Source organism: Panulirus ornatus, chromosome 66 (assembly GCF_036320965.1).
Source record: "Panulirus ornatus isolate Po-2019 chromosome 66, ASM3632096v1, whole genome shotgun sequence".
Taxonomy (NCBI): Eukaryota; Metazoa; Arthropoda; class Malacostraca; order Decapoda; family Palinuridae; genus Panulirus; species Panulirus ornatus.
The window spans coordinates 8,724,894-8,748,703 of record NC_092289.1 but is presented as its reverse complement, the minus strand read 5'-3'; the positions used below and the strand labels follow the sequence as shown (position 1 = coordinate 8,748,703).

Below are 23,810 nucleotides of genomic sequence, written 5' to 3'. Positions count from 1 at the left end.
ACTGCTTCCAGGGAGTTTACTTTGTTTTCCAGGATGATGATCGCTCGCTCTGCTTCCAGGGAGTTTACTTTGTTTTCCAGGATGATGATCGCTCGCTCTGCTTCCAGGGAGTTTACTTTGTTTTCCAGGATGATGATCGCTCGCTCTGCTTCCAGGGAGTTTACTTTGCTTTCCAGGATGATGATCGCTCGCAGAGTCGTTCCAATTCTCGGAGTCGCTCACCTTCTTTTCGTTATGGGTTTCCAGGGTTTTCCAGTTCGTCCCGAGACGCGGCTTCTGACGTACCCCCCTTCGAGATTCCAGCCAATGCAAGACAAAGGTCGTGATGAATTCCAGGGAATCTTGAAGAATTCATTAGTCCAAATGGGATGACGGAGAGATCGGGCTGCGCTGATTGGCGACCTATAGTTTATATCTTTCATCACGGTGGCCAATCGAAACGCTGAATGAGCATTATCGTCGAGAAAAAGGGGCGGTGATTGGTGGACCTTCTCTACCCTGGCCAGACGGGGTGGCAGCTCTGATGTCATCACACACACACACACACACACACACTCGAGGGGGCTGAAGCCAATCGATAGATCGTTCCCCATGACATTGATCTCATAGATTCTCTGCAAAGTTCCGAGAAGAACATGTTCTTCAGACTACATCACTACACCTTACTTAACAATGTTTACAAATAAGATTTCACGTGTTGGCCAAGGAAGGTCGTAAACACTGAGCGAGTCTGAGCACTTTTAGTGATCCATGTTTACCACCTGCATGGCCCAATGTTGACCAGTGTTAACATGGCTTTACTGACTTACGACCACAAGTGAGATATCAGGACCAGTTGAGAGGGATCTGATCCCCAATCTGTCCCACAGCAGGGATATTAGGACGACCGGTCCATCCCAGTTGGGAGGGATCCCATCCCCAATCTGTCCCACAACTGGGATTTGGGAGCGACTCGTACATACCAGCAGAGAGTAATTCCGTCCCCCTTCCCCCAACCCTCACCTGGATATGGGACGTCCAGTTTTACTCTCGTATGTCGACGAGGGAATGAGGTCAGTTGTGAGTGGCTGTTATGAAGGGGAGAGACACAGAGTCAGACGGCCAACCACAGACTGACACACTGCCAGACGAACAATACTTGGTCAAGGTCTGAGCTCTTGGGACGGAAGAAGCTTTGGGATCCTTGAGACGGCTCTGTGTGTGTTCGTGTGTGTGTGTGTGTGTGTGTGTGTGTGTGTGTGTGTGTGTGTTATCTGTACTCCACAGAGCAGAAGTCGTCAAAACTGACAAGTAACGTCTTCCCTCCCATACTTTCCAATTGAATTTCCATGGCAGTACCGTCCCCCTTATATCTCCTGTAATTTTCTTTCTCTTTTCCTTGCCGGCAGTTGAGCAAGAGGGAGAGGTGGGTGAGGAGATGCCTTCTGTTTCCCTATCTTAATAACAGCTACCCTCGTTACGGACCATCAGGTCTCCTATTATCTGTCCGTCTGATGCTCCCTCACGTATGTAAATGTCTCACTTCGTGGTAACATAAGAGCACCCAGCAAGGCCATTAAAGTCAACACTACACTTGTAAAGTGAACTTATTCCTGGAGACCCAAGTCTGCATCGTCACCACGGCTGGCCAACGGCCAAGTGGTTACGTAGATTATCACAGAAGACATTGTCAACACTTCGAACATGAAGGAAAATGGTTTGCCTCAAAGTCGCTTGTAGAAAACGAAAAAAAACAACCATTTTATACTCAATTCTTTTATCCTTTTTTCTGTGTCATTCGGTGTGAATGTCTTATAATGTTCCCAGAAGCATGAGAAACACAATAACGTAAAAATAGCGCAAGCAAATTTGTATTAGAGCTGTTATATCATAACCCCACCAGGACCTCTTTTACCCGGGGCTCCCTCCAGCTTCGTGGCTGTGCTACAATCAGGAGCAGGGAAATGACGGATGCATTGGCGGTGAGAAGTTCCTCCACGAGACTGTGTACTGGAACGGCTGACGATGAATTAACCTATTAAGAGGCGCTCAGGGCACGCACGCCTCTCCATTCGCTCCAGCAGTCAATTACACCACAACCCGACAGACAGTTCGGGGAGAAGCTAAATCAGTAGTCCGCCACCATCACCTCCTGCCACCTGACATCCCTCATCCTAGTGTTGCAGTGTGGCGCCACGACCCCAGTGACACCGTCTGAGCTCAGCCACATCACAGTCGGTGTGGACGACACTAGGTGGTCTCGTGTGTATGATCATCCACCTTCGTGTGTTTGTTGTTCCCTGTTATTGGTGTAGCAGGCTAGTCTCTTCCTATCATCCCTTGGTGCACGTCATGACAGAAAAACCTATTATCATTATTAGCATTTTCTCTATGATTATTATTATTTGTCGTAGTAGTAGTAGTAGTAGTAGTAGTAGTAGTAGTAGTAGTAGTTATAGTAATAGCAGTAGTAGTAGTAGTAGTAGTAGTAGTAGTAGTAGTAGTTATAGTAGTAGTAGCAGTAGTAGTAGTAGTAGTAGTAGTAGTAGTAGTGGTAGTAGTCGTAGTAGTAGTAGTAGTAGTAGTAGTAGTGGTAGTAGTCGTAGTAGTAGTAGTAGTAGTAGTAGTAGTAGTAGTTATAGTATAGCAGTAGTAGTAGTAGTAGTAGTAGTAGTAGTAGTAGTAGTAGTAGTAGTAGTAGTGGTAGTAGTCGTAGTAGTAGTAGTAGTTATAGTAGTAGTAGTAGTAGTGGTAGTAGTAGTGGTAGTAGTCGTAGTAGTAGTCGTAGTAATTATAGTAGTAGTAGCAGTAGTAGTAGTAGTAGTAGTAGTAGTAGTAGTAGTAGTAGTAGTGGTAGTAGTAGTAGTAGTAGTAGTAGTAGTAGTGGTAGTAGTCGTAGTAGTAGTAGTAGTAGTAGTAGTAGTGGTAGTAGTCGTAGTAGTAGTAGTAGTTATAGTAGTAGTAGTAGTAGTGGTAGTAGTAGTGGTAGTAGTCGTAGTAGTAGTCGTAGTAATTATAGTAGTAGTAGCAGTAGTAGTAGTAGTAGTAGTAGTAGTAGTAGTAGTAGTAGTAGTGGTAGTAGTAGTAGTAGTAGTCGTAGTAATTATAGTAGTAGTAGCAGTAGTAGTAGTAGTAGTAGTAGTAGTAGTAGTAGTAGTGGTAGTAGTCGTAGTAGTAGTAGTAGTAGTAGTAGTAGTGGTAGTAGTCGTAGTAGTAGTAGTAGTTATAGTAGTAGTGCTGCCACAACATATGGCGGTATATCTACACGGAACAGCTATATAAATCCAACAATAAAAATCAGCCTATACAAATCCAACAATAAAATTCCAGTTATATAAATCCAACAATAAATTCTTAACTATATAAATCCAACAATAAAATTCCAAATACATAAATCCAAAATGAAATTCAAACTATATATATCCAACTATATAAATTCCAACTATATAAATCCAACTATATAAATCCAACTATATAAATTCTGACCTACGTCCCACTGTGGACAATTGCACTAGGGGTGGACTCCAGTTGAGTCCAGCTGCCACACTGTCCTCCTCCTCCGACTCCAGATGAGTCCACCTGCCACACTGTCCTCTTCCTCCTCCTCCTCCTCCTCCTCCTCCTCCTCCTCCTCCTCCTCCTCCTCCTCCAGCCGGAAGTCTTCCTCACAAGGTGATGATGGTTCACCTTTAGCCTCTGTACTGGACGTGATGGCCTCTGTGTACGACTAGGGTTGACAACCTGATTTCCTGTGTCTCGACGCCTGGTCGCATCTTCTTGATGGTGTTGGCTAGGAAGTGGACGATGATGAGCGCTGATCTGGGTGTTGGCTAGGAAGTGGACGATGATGAGCGCTGATCTGGGTGTTGGCTAGGAAGTGGACGATGATGAGCGCTGATCTGGGTGGTCGCTAGGAAGTGGACGATGATGAGCGCTGATCTGGGTGTTGGCTAGGAAGTGGACGATGATCAGTGCTGATCTGGGTGTTGGCTAGGAAGTGGACGATGATGAGCGCTGATCTGGGTGGTCGCTAGGAAGTGGACGATGATCAGTGCTGATCTGGGTGTTGGCTAGGAAGTGGACGATGATGAGCGCTGATCTGGGTGTTGGCTAGGAAGTGGACGATGATCAGTGCTGATCTGGGTGTTGGCTAGGAAGTGGATGATGATCAGTGCTGATCTGGGTGTTGGCTAGGAAGTGGACGATGATGAGCGCTGATCTGGGTGTTGGCTAGGAAGTGGACGATGATGAGCGCTGATCTGGGTGTTGGCTAGGAAGTGGACGATGATGAGCGCTGATCTGGGTGTTGGCTAGGAAGTGGACGATGATCAGTGCTGATCTGGGTGTTGGCTAGGAAGTGGACGATGATGAGTGCTGATCTGGGTGTTGGCTAGGAAGTGGACGATGATGAGTGCTGATCTGGGTGTTGGCTAGGAAGTGGACGATGATCAGCGCTGATCTGGGTGTTGGCTAGGAAGTGGACGATGATCAGCGCTGATCTGGGTGTTGGCTAGGAAGTGGACGATGATCAGTGCTGATCTGGGTGTTGGCTAGGAAGTGGACGATGATGAGCGCTGATCTGGGTGTTGGCTAGGAAGTGGATGATGATCAGTGCTGATCTGGGTGTTGGCTAGGAAGTGGATGATGATCAGTGCTGATCTGGGTGTTGGCTAGGAAGTGGACGATGATCAGCGCTGATCTGGGTGTTGGCTAGGAAGTGGACGATGATGAGCGCTGATCTGGGTGTTGGCTAGGAAGTGGACGATGATGACCGCTGATCTGGGTGTTGGCTAGGAAGTGGACGATGATGAGCGCTGATCTGGGTGTTGGCTAGGAAGTGGACGATGATGAGCGCTGATCTGGGTGTTGGCTAGGAAGTGGACGATGATCAGTGCTGATCTGGGTGTTGGCTAGGAAGTGGACGATGATCAGTGCTGATCTGGGTGTTGGCTAGGAAGTGGACGATGATCAGTGCTGATCTGGGTGTTGGCTAGGAAGTGGACGATGATCAGTGCTGATCTGGGTGTTGGCTAGGAAGTGGACGATGATCAGTGCTGATCTGGGTGTTGGCTAGGAAGTGGACGATGATCAGTGCTGATCTGGGTGTTGGCTAGGAAGTGGACGATGATGAGTGCTGATCTAGGTGCTGGCTAGGAAGTGGACGATGATCAGCGCTGATCTGGGTGTTGGCTAGGAAGTGGACGATGATCAGTGCTGATCTGGGTGTTGGCTAGGAAGTGGACGATGATGAGCGCTGATCTGGGTGTTGGCTAGGAAGTGGACGATGATGAGTGCTGATCTGGGTGTTGGCTAGGAAGTGGACGATGATCAGTGCTGATCTGGGTGTTGGCTAGGAAGTGGACGATGATGAGTGCTGATCTGGGTGTTGGCTAGGAAGTGGACGATGATCAGCGCTGATCTGGGTGTTGGCTAGGAAGTGGACGATGATCAGTGCTGATCTGGGTGTTGGCTAGGAAGTGGACGATGATCAGTGCTGATCTGGGTGTTGGCTAGGAAGTGGACGATGATCAGCGCTGATCTGGGTTTTAGCTAGGAAGTGGACGATGATCAGTGCTGATCTGGGTGTTGGCTAGGAAGTGGACGGTGATCAGCGCTGATCCGGGTGTTGGCTAGGAAGTGGACGATGATCAGTGCTGATCTGGGTGTTGGCTAGGAAGTGGACGATGATGAGTGCTGATCTAGGTGCTGGCTAGGAAGTGGACGATGATCAGCGCTGATCTGAGTGTTGGCTAGGAAGTGGACGATGATCAGCGCTGATCTGGGTGTTGGCTAGGAAGTGGACGATGATCAGCGCTGATCTGGGTGTTGGCTAGGAAGTGGACGATGATGAGTGCTGATCTGGGTGTTGGCTAGGAAGTGGACGATGATCAGCGCTGATCTGGGTGTTGGCTAGGAAGTGGACGATGATCAGTGCTGATCTGGGTGTTGGCTAGGAAGTGGACGATGATCAGCGCTGATCTGGGTGTTGGCTAGGAAGTGGACGATGATCAGCGCTGATCTGGGTGTTGGCTAGGAAGTGGACGATGATCAGTGCTGATCTGGGTGTTGGCTAGGAAGTGGACGATGATCAGTGCTGATGATCAAATGTCTATCATAGCTTCAGCTAGTGGGATCTGGGTACGGTGGGACAGTTTATATAGCTGCCGACCATACTGCTGTGGAGTGAGGGTTGCGCTACTTTTCTCGTCCATTTCTTCGTCCTCTTTATCACAAGGACGCAATACAATGTTGTGTCGTGAGTTGACAAATACCTCTCGCCCTCCATATTTCCGCTGCACCTTGCAAGCATATGTAGAAGGACTCTTGGTGACATACCTGCTTGGTCTGGTGACATACCTGCTTGGTCTGGTGACATACCTGCGTGGTCTGATGACATACCTGCTTGGTCTGGTGACATACCTGCGTGGTCTGATGACATACCTGCTTGGTCTGGTGACATACCTGCTTGGTCTGGTGACGTACCTGCTTGGTCTGGTGACATACCTGCTTGGTCTGGTGACATACCTGCTTGGTCTGGTGACATACCTGCTTGGTCTGGTGACATACCTGCTTGGTCTGGTGACATACCTGCTTGGTCTGGTGATGACATTAGCGAAGCCTCTATGCCAGGTTTGTACTTAGTAAGATGCGCCTCCTCGCTCCATCATCTTTACTGTCGTAAACACAAACTTTCTCCTGCGGTACACCACCACCTTCTGATTACGTGACTTCATTTCGTCAGTCGTCTTGGGTCGATCTTTGCGGAGCCTAAGCACAGTGGCGGTGGCTGGGATGTCTCTTTGCCACGGTTCCAGTAAAGGAAAACACACCCCCATGTCTAGATCTGGGATCTACGCTCCCTCACCAGTCCCCACGCACGCTTGCCAGCCACGACCCACCACTCACTCACTCACTGGCTGCAACAGGTGGCTTCATCCAAGTGCGTCGGAAATACACTCATCAATATCACATTGACTGCTGGTCTCGTCCACGATGACGCCCGACATCCTCGTACAAGAAGACGTATGTATATATATTCGAGTCTTCGTCCCACAATCGCACTATGGCTCTTCATCACCACCTATGGTAGGGATGGTGTGCATCAGGTAATGGGCGAAACTATAACAAATGAAAGTGATATTGGTAAGAATATTATCATCTCGAGGGAGCGACACCCACATCACGACGATATTTGCACACACACACACACACACACACACACACACCGCACTTGAAACCTCCTTCCCTCCTGTGTTCTTCGGCGCCTCAGGAGTAATGTAGTGGTCAGCGTCGCTGGCATCGAGTCCACTGCCTTGATTTAATCCCCGGCGGGCGATACACCACCTTTCTCTCCACCCAGGCCTTTAGTCAGGTCCTCAGTGGGTAACACAGATGGGGAGACGCGCCCCCCCCACACGTGACACATTCGACCAGTCGACAGCTGGTGACATATTCGACCAGTCGACAGCTTGTAAATTCGATGCGAGGTTCCCCTCGAGTGTCTGCGTCCAAGAACATGGGCCTCACTGGCAGGCGCTTAATAAGCCCAGGGAGGGAGTCCATACCTGGGGACATGGCCCTCCCTCGCTGGCATGGCCCAGTGAGCCCAGCAAGGGCGTAATAATCTCACATTTAAGTCTTACTTTATCTTATCTTTTCTGCCGGAATACAGACTTTCCATTGGCTAAGCAAGTAACATGGTGGATCTACTTCAACCAATGGCAAGGCGTGATACGCTAAGCCTCCTGGAAACCATAACAGAGAGGTAAGGGCGTCTGAGCTGGACCTCGACCACATCCACCCCAGTGCCTTACCGTACAGCCAAGAGATTATCAGATCAATTTGGCAAAATGTACCTTTTAACAAATTGTTAATGACTATCTTCATATTCTGGTTATATGTGTGTTCCTCTGGATTGGTGGATTCCATCCATATGATATTTCTTATGTCCTCTTTACTTTTTGGGGCTACACTTTCCACCTTCCTTATATTCTTACACGTTTTCTTTCCTGCTCTCTCTCTCTCTCTCTCTCTCTCTCTCTCTCTCTCTCTCTCTCTCTCTCTCTCTCTCTCTCTCTCTCTCTCTCTCTCTCTCTCTCTCTCTCTCTCCTCCCAGTGTCTGTCCAGTGTAACCTCTCTCTCTCTCCTCCCCAGGCTGCCCCGGCGGGGCCCAACCCCCAGCACGACGCCGCAGCCACCGACTTCGCAGGTTCGTATCCTCGACAGTTTGTAAACATTGCCTGTTCCTTCCCATCCACCAGATGACGCTTGGGTGTTAAATCGTTTTAGGTAAAGTAGAATCAATGCACGAAGAAATTATTGTTCATTTCTATACACCAGAACATTATTGGGTGTCTGTTCATCTTGGTGAAAGTTAAATGAACGTCCAAAAACATATCCTGTTCGTTTTTATTCATCAGAACACCCTTTGCTCATCAATAGAACACCATTCTTGTTCATTTCTATCCGATAGAAGACTTTGGAGTGGTCAATTACCTTAAGAAAGTAGAATGGACTTACAAAGTAATTCCCTTCCCTTCAGTCTTTCACTACGTAATCTAATTCATAAATCTCACCTCCTTTTTCAAAACACCAGTGTCTTACCATACCTCTTCGAACTGCCTTGTCATCCTCCTGCTGGTATAGCTAGGGAAACATTGCATCATATGCACACAACAACTCCGGGAACTTCCATCTCATTTCTCCATGATTATCATACCACAACGACCCCCACCTGGATGAGACCCCACCTGGCTCTCATCCCACGCAATGTCCCAACTTTAGAAATACTGAACATCACAGAGACATCACACAGCCTTGATGCACTCTCATATTAATCTCAAATTAGTCACTGATTCCCCCAGATGCTTCCATTAAGATGGCCCTCAGCACCATACAGGTGTCTCTATGCACACTTTGTGAGGGTCAATCATTCTCAAGACTCCTTTCGGTTCTTAACAAATCTTTCAAAAGAAAACACTGCACCCGTTTTCTTCATCGTAATCTTCCTCCACTGCTTGTCTAAGCCCAGTGATTTAATCTACAAACCCACTTTACTCCCTCAACCCAGATAGAAAATAGATAAGAAGAAGAGAAATGTAAGACGTGTTGGTGGTGGACGGGGTCAGGGTGGTGTGTTCCTTCGCTCAAGCCCTTGGCCCAGCCAGGCCATCGTAAACACTGTAGCCGGATGGGTGTGCAACTCCCCTCCTACTAACTCCACCTCCTGAAGGCTGCAATTTAGGACTAGATCACAGAATAACTCTCCAGGCAACACCAGACATTTATGTCTTTCAATAAGTTCAATGTCTCTCTTAATGGCAAAGTTTTCTAAGAATGTTCCGAGGTGAGGATTCATCTTGGAATCGCATGGGCTCTTACAGACTTAAGGATCGGTGAATCTTCAAAATCTTGATCGTATTTTGTCCAATATTCTTATTTACGTATTTCACGGATATATCTAAATCATCTGGTTGCATTTGATGCGTTATTTAATCAGACATGTACTTGAAGGTTTAGTAAAGAAGAATGATTATATGTATCACTTCAAGCAAGACACCAGCTGGACCCTCACAGTATCTCGTGTTAGATGCGATGACCATATGTAAAAAGGTGTTTCTAACTGAGAGGCTCACGTAATGTGATCGTAAGTTAGAGTATTCTCTGTTTCCTGTGCTAACCTAACTTAACCTACCCCGAGCTTAACTGACTTTGTAGCGTAACTTACAGCTTAAGCTAAGCTTCTCAAAACGCTAAAGTTCCGATACCGTAACGACAGCCAATCAACCACCGTCTTGTCTAAGCTCACTTCACCCAAATTAACCCAACCAAGTAACCCAACCAATTAACCCAACCTAATCCAAATTAACCCTAAGCTAACCTAATTCAAATAAATATAGGGTAACCAAGGCTAACCTCACCTATGTAGCCAAGGCTAACTTAGCCTAGCATGAGACTTTTGTAGCTGGATGAACCTTGCACACATTAATCAAGAGGATGATAGAAATCCGATATTACAACGCAATCTCACTTCGTACCAAGAAATCTTTGACCTTTCCGCCCTGACTAGTCCGACATTTATCTATTACTGCGCCAAATATCGTCACTGGCGCTCCAGATGGCTTAACTGCTCAGCGAGACCAGCAGATGACAGGCTCTCGCCCTCCAGTTCCAGCCTCTGACGCTTCATGTCCTCCTAGTGGAAGCAGTTGCGCTGGTATTGACGAATGACTGCAGTCATGTACTGACGCACTAGCTCAGTCTACGCAAAATGTGTGACCTACGAGATATGGCCAAGGTTCACCGCTAGGTAGGTACCTTGGCTTACGTTACGATATATATATATCACATCAGTTCGAAAGACCGCGTCAGCGAGGTAGTGCCAGGAAACAGACGTAGAAGACCCATCCATACTCATATCCACACATATTTATATACACGCCGATACACGTACAGAAACACACATATACATATACATATACATAACATATACACATATACATACATAAATATATATTCACATGTACATATTCATACTCACTTACCTCATCCATTCCCGACGACACTCCGGCTCACAGGAAATAGCATCGCCGCCCCCTGCGTCAGCGAGGTATCGCAGGAAAACAGACAAATCGGTCACACTCAGTCTCTTCTTGTCATGTGTAATGCACTGAAATCCCAACTCCCTATCCACATCCAGGCCCCACACACCTTTCCATGGTTTACCCCAGACGTTTCGCATGCCTTGGTTCAGTTCATTAACAGCACGTCAACAACGGTATACCACATCGTTCCAATTCACGCTATTCTTTGCACGCATCTCACCCTCCTGCATGTTCAGGTCCCGATCGCTCAAAATTTTTTTTCACTCAGTCCTTCCACCTCCGTTTTGGTCTCCCGCTTCTCCTTGTTCACTCCACCTCTGACACACATATCCTCATTGTCAACCTTTCTCACTCATTCTCTTCATACGTCCAAACCTATTTCAACCCACCCTCTTCTGCTCTCTCAACCACACGCTTTTTATTTCCACACATCTCTCTTACCCTTTCATTACGTACTCGATCAAACCACCTCACACCACATATCGTCCACAAGCATTTCATTTCCAACATATCCACCCTCCTCCGTACAACCCTATCAATAGCCCACGCCTCGCAACTATATAACGTTGTTGGAACAACTATTCCATCAAACATACTCATTGTCGCACTCCAAGGTAGCTTTTTTTCCTTCCACACATTCTTCATCGCTCCCAGAACCTTCGCCCCCTTCCCCACCCAATGACTTACTTCCACTTCCATGGTCATCCATGGCACAAAAGCTCTCTGAAACTGCCTAGTACATCCACTGAATTTCTATATGTCTAAATCATTTGCTTGTATTTGCCACAGGACCCCTATAACAGGAGCTCCCGCAAACCCAAGGCTGCGCTATTTTCAGTTGCAGGGAAGGGACGTACTCCTTTGGAATGAGAATGAGTTCTTTGACGGAACTGCACTCCTGATGCTACAGTCTCGCCGAAGGTGACTTTTATTTACACTAGTGACGCAACCTCAGGCAGGCGGAGTACGGTAACACCCACACACTGGATGTGAAATTACTAATACTTCTCTCCATTACTTATCTGTTTCGTCTCAGATTACCCAAGCCGGCTGCTAGCCACGCCCTCCCGGGTATGACGTGACCTTTTCCTTCTAATTGGTTGGTTAGGAAGGGAAAGGGAGGGGGAGGGAAGGGGGTGAGGGGTGTGTGCAGTCGAGGAACAGATGGTTATAGAAGAGTACAGACGTATGTATGGTGTAGCATCTGCTAAGGTGGGTGGAGGGTTATTCACAGAACCCCAGCAGACTGGAGACAACCTCCCTGTTATTTACAGAACCCCAGCAGACTGGAGACAACCTCTCTGTTATTTACAGAACCCCAGCAGACTGGAGACAACCTCTCTGTTATTTACAGAACCCCAGCAGACTGGAGACAACCTCTCTGCTATTCACAGAACCCCAGCAGACTGGAGACAACCTCTCTGTAATCTATAGAACCCCAGCAGACTGGAGATAACCTCTCTGGTGGAGGGTTTGACGTAGACCATTCAGTACCACGTCTCCCGGCAACGACGATCAGTCAAGGCAGAGATAGAGTCACCTCTCTCTCTCTCTCTCTCTCTCTCTCTCTCTCTCTCTCTCTCTCTCTCTCTCTCTCTCTCTCTCTCTCTCTCTCTCTCTCTCTCTCTCTCTCTCTCTCTCTCTCTCTCTCTCTCTCTCTCTCTCATTCGTGATAGCGAACTGCCACGATTACGTTCAAGAGAGAAGACGTGGGAAGGCTTCCTTGGGCGAGCGGAAGGCTGGTAGCGACGCCCCCCGAGCCTGACCTCCTGGCTAGTGTCAGACGCTTCTCCCTGAGAACTGTTCAGTAGTCCTGACACTGCTGGGGCTGATGGCCTCCTCCTCCTCCTCCTTCCCTCTAGGGGCGTCGCCGCCAGCTGGTGCAGCAGAATTACACAATGTTCTTTCTGTTCCACGTGAACAAAAGCCACGTGGACTGCAGATGGTGACGGAGGAAAATATGTTTGTCTCGGTGTAATTTAGGCGCGAGAGTGTATATTGGTCCCTCGAGGCGAGAGGGCAGCTTGCTGCCTGCCTGCCTCGCTCGCCCTCCGTCAGCAGTGTTGTCTCGCCCTTCCCAGGGCTCTGTTGTCTCTTACCCCCATCCTCTCCCCTGGGGCACCAGCTGTCTCTTATCCCTCCTCTCATGGGGCACCAGCTGTCTCTTATCCCGCCTCTCCTGGGGGACCAGCTGTCTCTTAACCTATTCTCCAGAGGACTAGATGTCTCTTACTCCCTCCTCTTCTGGGGGACCAGCTGTCTTTTACCCTCCCTCTCCTGGAGCACCCAGCTGTCCCTTCACCCCACCTCTCCTGGGGCACCAGCTGTCCCTTCACCCCACCTCTCCTGGGGCACCAGCTGTCCCTTCACCCCACCTCTCCTGGTGCCTGCCGTCTCTTACCCCTTCATAGGACCTGCCATAGCTTGCCCCACCCCCGGGGTCCGCCATGTGTAATCACCTCACGCCACTCCGCTCCGTGTGGCTTATCATGTGCCACTCCCTCCTGCCACTCCAGGAGGGTAAAGCCTCTTCTTCAGTGGGGGGTAGAGGGGGAGGGAAGGAAGGGAGATGTACAGGGGGGAGGTACACTGAAGAAACAGATGACACTTTAGTTATAGAGTGTATAGTTGGTTATAAGGTGTAGATAGTTATAGAGTGTATAGTTCGTTATAAGGTGTAGATAGTTATAGAGTGTATCGTGTAAGGTGTAGATAGTTATAGAGTGTATCGTGTAAGGTGTAGATAGTTATAGAGTATATAGATGTATAGTGTAGGTTTCCATGAGAAGTGTGTGAGGTGTTTGCTGAATTCATATCTTTGGTGTCTTATCTATACACTCCCAGTAGACTGTGTGTGTGTGTGTGTGTGTGTGTGTGTGTGTGTGTGTGTGTGTGTGTTACGGGGAGAGGTTTACACTTGTGTTGCCCCGTCCCTTAATCTTGTATACTTGCACCATGTCTCTGCTCTATGTACGTATACACAGACACACGCATTCAAGCACTCATTTTATCGACCAGCCTTTAGGTGTGGATGAGCAACGGCTGGGTGGACTGTGAACCGAATGCTGTGACCGGGATTCGAACCTATGCGAGTTTGATCCCAGGCGGCCCGTGTGTGTGGACCGGTGCTGTCTGTTGGTTTGAAAAGGATTTTGCCTCAGCGAAGCTACGAAGTGTTCGCTCTGTATATGGATTGATGGATGGAACCTCTCTCATGTCTTTGTGGTTCCATAGCAGTTATGTATGTCCCATATATTACTACGGGTATACCCATATATCACAACGGGTATACCCATATATTACTACGGGTATACCCATATATCACTACGGGTATACCCATATATTGCTACGGATATATCCAATATTCCTACAGTCTATGAGTTCGTCGCTTTCTAGTTTCAGCCATATCATATATATGAAGCTGAAATCGCACTTCAGTAGTTGTATAAATTCATTTAACATGTGAATTTTCCTCTACATGTGGCACGACATGTTTCGTGGAGACAATCCACCTCATTATCACGTGCCAGTACTTAATAAAGTTATTTAGACCACAACATCACAACAGAAGTAACGTCCAGCCTTTACCATACTAAACACACTGGCCTGGCCGACAGCAATCGTAAAAAAGGGGAATAGTTAAGGGAGGTTACGTGGCCGGGGTTGACCTGGGTAGCTAGCGAGACCACTCTCGCTTTTGGTCAATTCTCCCATAATGATTTGGTTCATGATAGGATGGGATTTATAGTTTCCTGGGGACAAATGGAAGTTCTTAGTATTAACAATTGTGACAGATTCAATAACGTTGCGTGTGATTCAATAACGTTGCGTGTGATTCAATAACGTTGCGTGTGATTCAATAACGTTGCGTGTGATTCAATAACGTTGCGTGTGGCATAATCAGTAGAAGGGGTATAGAATAACTAGACTTTTAATGTCTCCAGAGTGAACGTTATCATAGCTTAATCAAGACAGTGTTCAGTGATCACATTCTTGTGGTCATCCCTACGTACTGCGTGACGGTGCCAGTAACATCTACCCGTTACAGTACTCCCGGTCTGGCTAATGTATATATATCTTTACATACCTTACATATCACGGCGTAAACATTCTCATCTGTAATGGTATTATTCTTGTTTGTGATGAATCAAGGAGCCTTATTTTGTGCTCTCTGTCGCTTCGGTGTGCGCGATTTGCAGGTGCGTGTGTGTGTGTGTGTGTGTGTGTGTGGGACGCTGGGAAGCAGGTCGGTATGGGAAAGATCAACTGGCCTTTAACACAGCTGACACGTTCTGTTATGTGTGTGTGTGTGTGTGTGTGTGTGTGGCTCAGGAGTTTACAGCAGATGGTCAGTTGATCGCATGACGAGTTCGCAAGGATGCTTGGGAACCTTCTCTGTAACACCTTGATTTCTGGCCACTGGTGATGTGACAAAGACCTTTTCTGACCTCGGTAATGCTACTGAGCTACTTTTCGTATGGTGAGCATGAGCTGCTATGATGAAGCAGCAGCTCAGAAGGGCAAAATCTGAATAACTGTCTTGTGGTATTGTCTGGTTACCTTCTGTGGTTATGTGGCTGGGTCTTATTCTTCCCCAATGATGACTCTGTTAATGTTCATTTTCCAGATTTAAATGAGATCTGCTGAGTCTGGACGCCTCTGGTTGGACTAGATGGGGGTGTCTGGACGCCTCTGGTTGGACTAGGTAGGGGTGTCTGGACACCTCTGGTTGGACTAGGTGGGGGTGTGTCTTGGGGCCTGTGTGATTTGATACAACCACTTGATATTCGTCTTCGTCAGTGATGCTCGTGTTTATGTCCCTTATTATCTGGTGGGAAGGATATGTCAGCTGTGTAAGTAATGAGAAGCGATGGTTACAGGACGCTAACTTGGGGAACTCACTCAATCAAAAAGAAAGTATAGGTAACACAGCAGACCTTCAGTGTTAAGTGGGGCGATAGTCTGTCCATCCACGATTTCTGTCATCCTTACATCTAATAGCCAACAGCGCAGACTTTTCGTTCGTCCATCCGCTGAGAAAAGACTTTACTCATGTCCTTATGTATGATCGTGCCATGTATTCCCAGCCTTGTGGCAACTGCGGTATCATTGTTTTCTCCTGTAGCGATCGCGATTGTAGAGGTGGTACTTCTACTTCTACCACCACGCCGCCTCCAGGGTTTTCCCTGGTGAAAGGCAGGTAAATCGTCACTACTTTGCATCAAGCGGTTGGAATATCTATGGTCTATTGTGCTTATCTATTGTCTATTGAGCTTATCTATTGTCTATTGAGCTTATCTATGGTCTATTGAGCTTATCTATTGTCTGTTGAGCTTATCTGTTGTCTATTGAGCTTATCTATTGTCTATTGAGCTTATCTATTGTCTGTTGAGCTTATCTGTTGTCTATTGAGCTTATCTATTGTCTATTGAGCTTATCTATGGTCTATTGAGCTTATCTATTGTCTATTGAGCTTATCTATTGTCTATTGAGCTTATCTATTGTCTATTGAGCTTATCTATGGTCTATTGAGCTTATCTATTGTCTATTGAGCTTATCTATTGTCTATTGAGCTTATCTATTGTCTATTGAGCTTATCTATGGTCTATTGAGCTTATCTATTGTCTATTGAGCTTATCTATTGTCTGTTGAGCTTATCTGTTGTCTATTGAGCTTATCTATGGTCTATTGAGCTTATCTATTGTCTGTTGAGCTTATCTGTTGTCTATTGAGCTTATCTATTGTCTGTTGAGCTTATCTACTGTCTATTGAGCTTATCTATTGTCTGTTGAGCTTATCTATTGTCTATTGAGCTTATCTATTGTCTATTGAGCTTATCTATTGTCTATTGAACTTATCTATTGCTTCAGTATTCATTCCCTCGAGGTCATCGTCTCTTGGTTCTCTATAGTGTTTTGTTTTGTGAGTTACTCACCGTTGTCTTCCAGTGATGAGGATTGGCAGGTCTGACGTGGATGATTAAATGAATTTTCCCATTCCCAAGAATTGTATCAGGGAAAGTAAGGGCCAAGTTGGCCTATAAATCTATGGACGCTCGGCCCCAGGTGTTGTGCATCGATGTCTCTTATCACATTCAATCTATTTCTTCCTGTGGTATACTCCCGAGGGAATGGAAGAGTCTTGTTTGTGTAGTGTGAATGGCGGGTTTCGGGCTTGAAACTCAGGGGGGTTTCTGTGGTCGTGTGGTGATGGTCTTCTACCCTAGTATGGAGGCATGTCTGTTGTGGCGAGGTTTATAATGACGATACTATGAGTCTGTCTGACGGTAATGGAACTCAACGAATGTGTCATTGTGGCGGGCGTTTCGTAACGTGTGTGTCAATCGCTGTATAGACCTGGTCACTATGATTGCCGTGTTGGGTAACGGAGCCCGTGATTCTTATGGTATGGCTGGTCAGGAAGAGCATAGGTGTTCATAAGAATGCCACCTAATTATTCGTCTATATATATATATATATATATATATATATATATATATATATATATATATATATATATATATATATACGTGTGTGTGTGTGTCTGTGTGTGTGTGTGTGTCTGTGTAAATCGAGGCACGAAACACCTGTTGGTCCAGTGCTGCACATTGTGTCGTCTAAGTTCGATCGTGTTGAGGCGACTGAACACTGCCTCTGTCTCCCCTATGTGGGGTTCAGGATGGAGGAACGTGCCTTGCCACACGCCCTCACATCCCCCATGTGTGTGGACGCTGGTCATTACGTGTGAGGGAAGGCGACACGGGCAGGAGCCACGGGAGGGTATACGTCATCACAGATGCTAACTGTGTGCTTAAGTGTCGTGTCCCGAGGTCAGGAAACTCGGTCAGTGGCGCGGGATCAGCTCCCAGGATGGTCCCTTCTCTGGTGATGACCTGGAGTCTTGTGCTCAAGTCCCGGGTGGCTGGGCACGCAACTATGCCCTGGTCCGGGTGGCTGGGGGCGCAGCTATGCCCAGGTCCAGGTGGCTGGGCACGCAAGTATGCCCAGGTCCAGGTAGCTGGGCACGCAAGTATGCCCAGGTCCAGGTGGCTGGGCACGCAGCTATGCCCTGGTCCAGGTGGCTGGGGACGCAGCTATGCCCAGGTCCAGGTGGCTGGGGACGCAACTATGCCCAGGTCCAGGTGGCTTAAGACTCAGCTATGTCCAGGTTCAGGTGGCTGGGGACGCAACTATGCCCAGGTCCAGGTGGCTGGGGATGCAGCTATGCCTAGTTCCAAGTGGCTGGGGACGCAGCTATGCCCAGGCCCAGATGGCTGGAGACGCAGCTATGCGCAGGTCCAGATGGCTGGAGACGCAGCTATGCGCAGGTCCAGATGGCTGGGGACGCAGCTATGCCTAGTTCCAAGTGGCTGGGGACGCAGCTATGCCCAGGTCCAGGAGGCTGGGGACGCAGCTATGCCTAGTTCCAAGTGGCTGGGGACGCAGCTATGCCCAGGCCTAGGTGGCTGGGGACGCAGCTATACCCATATTCAGGTGGCTGGAGACGCGGCTATGCCCAGGCCTAGGTGGCTGGGGACGCAGCTATACCCATATTCAGGTGGCTGGAGACGCGGCTATGCCTAGTTCCAAATGGCTGGGGACGCAGCTATGCCTAGTTCCAAGTGGCTGGGGACGCAGCTATGCCCAGGTCCAGGAGGCTGGGGACGCAGCTATGCCTAGTTCCAAGTGGCTGGGGACGCAGCTATGCCCAGGCCTAGGTGGCTGGGGACGCAGCTATACCCATATTCAGGTGGCTGGAGACGCGGCTATGCCTAGTTCCAAATGGCTGGGGACGCAGCTATGCCTAGTTCCAAGTGGCTGGGGACGCAGCTATGCCCAGGTCCAGGTGGCTGGGGACGCAGCTATGAAATCCTCTCTTGAATGTTGACTGAAGGGACGAGTGTGAGGAGGTGAAGGCCCCTGGAGTGGGTTGAGGGGTCCTTGTGAGTGTGGAGAGGAGGAGAAGGTTTAGAAAATGGGGGAGAAGTAAGAGGATTGGAGATGGCTGGGTTCATCTCAAGTGCTTCATCCTCAGTTGATGCTGCACCTTATGACGTTTTCTTGATACCCAGCGGTGCACATACGTATTACATTCATGTTACATCGCCGTATCATGTTCATACCTTTTTATGCACACACTTTACCTGAAATCCAAAAAGTGTGTTTTAGAATGGCATATTAGGTTACAGTAAAGGCCTGGCAGAGCGGGAGGTGCAATAGAGGACTGGTAGGGCGGGAGGTACAGTACGGGCCTGGTAGAGCGGGAGGTACAGTAAAGGCCTGGTAGAGCGGGAGGTATAGTAAAGGCCTGGTAGAGCGAGAGGTGCAGGACAGGCCTGGTAGAGTGGGAGGTGCAGCACAGGCCTGGTAGAGTGGGAGGTGCAGGACAGCCCTGGTAGAGTGGGAGGTGCAGCACAGGCCTGGTAGAGTGGGAGGTGCAGGACAGGCCTGGTAGAGTGGGAGGTGCAGCACAGGTCCGGTAGAGCGAGAAGTGCAGCACAGGCCTGGTAGAGCGGGTGGTCCAGCACAGGTCTGGTAGAGCGGGAGGTGCAGCACAGGCCTGGTAGAGCGGGAGGTGCAGCACAGGCCTGGTAGAGTGGGAGGTGCAGCACAGGCCTGGTAGAGCGGGAGGTGCAGGACAGGCCTGGTAGAGCGGGAGGTGCAGCACAGGCCTGGTAGAGCGGGAGGTATAGTAAAGGCCTGGTAGAGCGAGAGGTGCAGGACAGGCCTGGTAGAGCGGGAGGTGCAGCACAGGCCTGGTAGAGTGGGAGGTGCAGCACAGGCCTGGTAGAGTGGGAGGTGCAGGACAGGCCTGGTAGAGCGGGAGGTGCAGGACAGGCCTGGTAGAGCGGGAGGGGCCTCTGTAAGTCACATGACCACAGAGGACCCGATGCCTCACCGACCAGCTAACCTAATTCCCAGACCTAACCCGCCCGATGGATTTTTAAAAGCTTGCATCAACCATTGCATCAGTAAGTGGCCGCTGAGGCTAGAGGGGGGGGCAACTTGACGACCGCTGAGGGAGGGAAGGGGCAGCTTGACAACCGCTGAGGGAGGGAGGAGGCAACATGACGGTCACAACTATAAACACAACTTCAATATAAGTAAATCTTTTCTCTTTCTTTACAGATGACGCTCGTATAAAGCGGTTCGACGCCTTCACGTGAGTACCCCAGCCATGGTCGCCTCACGGTCTGTACCACATACGTTTATCTTCACTATTTTCTTTCATTTATCATACACGATCGTGTTCTTCATCTATCATACACGATCGTGTTCTTCATCTATCATACACGATCGTGTTCTTCATCTATCATACACGATCGTGTTCTTCATCTACCATACACGATCGTGTTCTTCATCTATCATACACGATCGTGTTCTTCATCTATCATACACGATCGTGTTCTTCATCTATCATACACGATCGTGTTCTTCATCTATCATACACGATCGTGTTCTTCCTTCAGCCTCAGGGTTTCACAGTCGCTACAACCAATGAGATGCTGGAAAAGTTTTATGACTGATCGAAATTTTGGAGTTGAGCAGTTGAAGATATGAAGTGAACTTAATACTTGTGTGAAAGTCGAGACTTTATTGATCTTACATGTGTGATCTTTATACACCAGGGAGAAGGGAGGCCTTGGGTTAACACTGTGTAGACCACACATCATCAACACTTGACACTACATCAACACTGCAACACACTGCAGACCACACACCATCAACACTGCAACACACTGCAGACCACACACCATCAACACTGCAACACACTGCAGACCACACACCATCAACACTGCAACACACTGCAGACCACACACCATCAACACTGCAACACACTGCAGACCACACACCATCAACACTGCAACACACTGCAGACCACACACCATCAACACTGCAACACACTGCAGACCACACACCATCAACACTGCAACACACTGCAGACCACACACCATCAACACTGCAACACACTGCAGACCACACACCATCAACACTGCAACACACTGCAGACCACACACCATCAACACTGCAACACACGGCAGACCACACACCATCAACACTTAACATTACACCAATATGCAACACAATATAACACTATGCAAACCACACACCGTCAATACTTGACATTTCACTGACGTGGATCACAAAACAGTACCAGAGCCAGAGGTGTTGAGTGACCTATGAACTTTTACATAGTTGTATTACTCTGTGAACATATTAGATATACGTTGTGGAATTGTGTGAGGTCACGTTGAACAAGGTCGTGCTCAAAGGTCGTGTTCAGTGGTCGAGGTGATGTCACATCTGAGGTCAGAATGAGTAGTGGGAGGTCACTGTCAGAATGTACGATGACAAATGCTAAAGATGGTTGCAGTGATAGGCTGCGGTGACGGGTCACAGTGAGGGAATCTTACTAGGGAGGTCACAGGTCAAAGGTTGAAAGGTCATACTGCCACCAGGAAAAAGAAGGGGTCACTCAAAGGAAAGGTCACGGTGAGAGGTCACACACAGGGTCATAGTCAGGGAGGTCACATGAAGCTTTAACATCCGCGTCGTCTGATTGGTCACAACTGTGTCGTATTAGTGGGGTCACAAACAAGAGGTCATAACAAGGTCTTGTGTCAAAGGCTCATTTGTGTGAGGTATCGCCTGGTGGCCCCTCACCAGAGGTCACAGAAGGGGGTCAGGCGGAGGGTTCACTGTACAGTGGATCCTGCAGGACCTTAACTCGGCATTAAGGAGCTAAAGGGAAGGCTCCTGGGGCAGGTACTTCGCCTCCCAGGGGGGATATTGTCCCAGCCGGGGCTTGTCGCTGTGACAGCGGACACCAATATCGCAGATCACAGCGGCAGGAGAGGGCAGGCCACGTCCGTCACACCGGGGGATAACCACAGAGCTCGGGAGGGATGCACCACCCAAAGGAGGAGACAGACTGGGAATGAGGGAGGTGCGGAGTGGGTGTCTCGGGTAGCTAGGCAGACAAAAATGGAGGATGTCTAAGGTTCTTAAAAGGTCGCTGGTGATGAAGTGTGATTCAAATGATGTAAAGGTCAGGTTATTCATTGAAAAAAAGGAGGAGACAATATCATTCGTAAGTAACTGAAGGGGTAGATGAGTGTAGATGAGTGTAGATGAGTGGATGAGTGAAAACATTATTCCCCAAGGCTATGGGGGAAGAAGGCGTCACATAAGACAGGATGAGGAATACGCTAAGTTCAGGGGAGGAAATAGACAAGTATAAGTTAATCCTCGCGGCAAGAAAGAAAGGCAGATTACCTCATCTGGAGAACAGGGGAAGAAGCTATGCTGTAGACTGTGAGGGGACAGGAAAAGCCCTTCATTAGAGAGTGAGAGACGGAAATATGAGTTAGCTTATATGGATGTCATGAGTTGTGACAGTTCCTCAGTGCTGGAGGGGGAGGTAGGTTTTGACAGGTAGTTCTGAGAGTGTGTGGTTGATGGTGAGAGTGGTCGTTACCTTCCTGACGCTCCGTAATCCTCTTCCTCTTTCCTTCCAGGACTGGCTTTGGGCACAGCAAACGCAACTTCGATGAGATCGACCGCGCAGGTCTTGCGTTCGCCAAGAGGAACTTCGATGAAATCGATCGGGCAGGCCTTGGGTTCGCTAAGCGCAACTTCGACGAGATTGACCGATCTGGCTTTGGATTTACCAAGCGCAACTTCGACGAGATCGACCGCGCTGGCCTCGGCTTCCACAAGCGCAACTTCGACGAGATCGACCGCGCTGGTCTTGGCTTCTACAAGCGTAATTTCGACGAGATCGACCGCGCTGGTCTTGGATTCCACAAGCGCAACTTCGACGAGATCGACCGCGCTGGTCTTGGATTCCACAAGCGCAACTTCGACGAGATCGACCGCGCTGGCCTTGGATTCCACAAGCGCAACTTCGACGAGATCGACCGCGCTGGCTTCGGCTTCGTGAAGAGAGCTCTTGGACCCAGGGACATCTCCAACATGTACAAGCGCAACTTCGACGAGATCGATCGTTCTGGCTTCGGCTTCGTCCGACGCAACGCCGAGTGATGCCATCATCGGAGGCACTGTTAATTCTAAGCCACAATGAATCATCCTTGACAGCTTCAGCTCTGCGTCCTCTCCAGTGAGACCCAATCAATGTCCTGTTGATCCTTTTAAGAATAATGTACTGGCAGTATAGCATATCACAGGCTTGTTATCTTGTCTAGGAGGATAACTCCTCCCTTACTTTGACGAGCTGCTCGGCTATCAGCGAGAGAGACTCGTGTGTGTTCTCCAGGGGGGACGAGACGACCCCACCTGAGATCTTTCCTTCTGTCTGATGTTACTCGTAAGTGGCTGGGAATGTCAAGGAAGGAATAAAGAGTATTTTTATTAAAACGTCTTTTCTTTTACATTTTTTTCTTGGGGGTTGGAGGGTGGAGGAGGGTTTCTTAGCACCATGATCATCATGGGGCCCAAGGAACCCACCCACCCCAACGCCCTTGGTTACATACTCCCTCCGACTGGGCAAAGAGCGAGGCGTCTCCTTGTGTACCACCGACAGCAGTCGACCAGGTTGGTTGGCAGGCTGAAGGAGGCAGACAGACACCCACACCCAGGAGCCCTGTATATCATCATCCACATCTGGACCTGATAAAATGGTTAGTTATGATCTGCCAATAAATCAGATGCCCAAAAAAAAGGCTTTAAGAAAATGAGTTTATATTTGTGGCCATGTTGTGGTGTTGTAAGTGGGTGTGTCAAGAGTTTTTATCCTGGCCTTCTTAGGGTGTCTGCAATATCCCCTGATTTTCTGACGTTTCATTAAAAACACCTTGTGTGTGAGACAGTGTTGTAGAGGTGGTCTAGTTCACCGCATGTCACCAGAGTTCAGATTAATAAAGTTATCTAAGTTACTGGATCATATATATTTTTCACTATATACATTTCCGCTGCATTCCTCTCTCGGAATGTTGGCTACCCACACGTTACAGAGACGAATATTGTATACCCACTTGCTATACGGAGGAATATTGAATACCCACTTCCTATATGGAGGAATATTGCTTATCCCTTCGTCACAGATGAGAATATTACTCATTTAATCATCACAGATGAGAATATTACCTACCCAATCATCACAGTTGAGAATATTACCTACCCAATCATTACAGGTGAGAATATTACCTACCCACTCATCACAGATGAGAATATTACTTACCCAATCATCACAGATGAGAATATTACC

At 48.3% G+C, this 23,810-nt stretch overlaps 1 protein-coding gene across 1 annotated transcript in view; it reads left to right on the top strand.

Moving 5' to 3' along the window:
• Nucleotides 1-22,960, top strand: part of LOC139746727 (uncharacterized) — a 130,573-nt gene extending 107,613 nt beyond the window's left edge. The window contains exons 2-4 of the mRNA XM_071658213.1: nucleotides 8,134-8,188; nucleotides 19,712-19,745; nucleotides 22,102-22,960. Coding sequence (XP_071514314.1) covers nucleotides 8,134-8,188; nucleotides 19,712-19,745; nucleotides 22,102-22,627 — 615 coding nt within the window. The 3' untranslated portion in view covers nucleotides 22,628-22,960. The remainder of the gene's footprint in view (nucleotides 1-8,133; nucleotides 8,189-19,711; nucleotides 19,746-22,101) is intronic.
• Nucleotides 22,961-23,810: the final 850 nt, after the last annotated feature.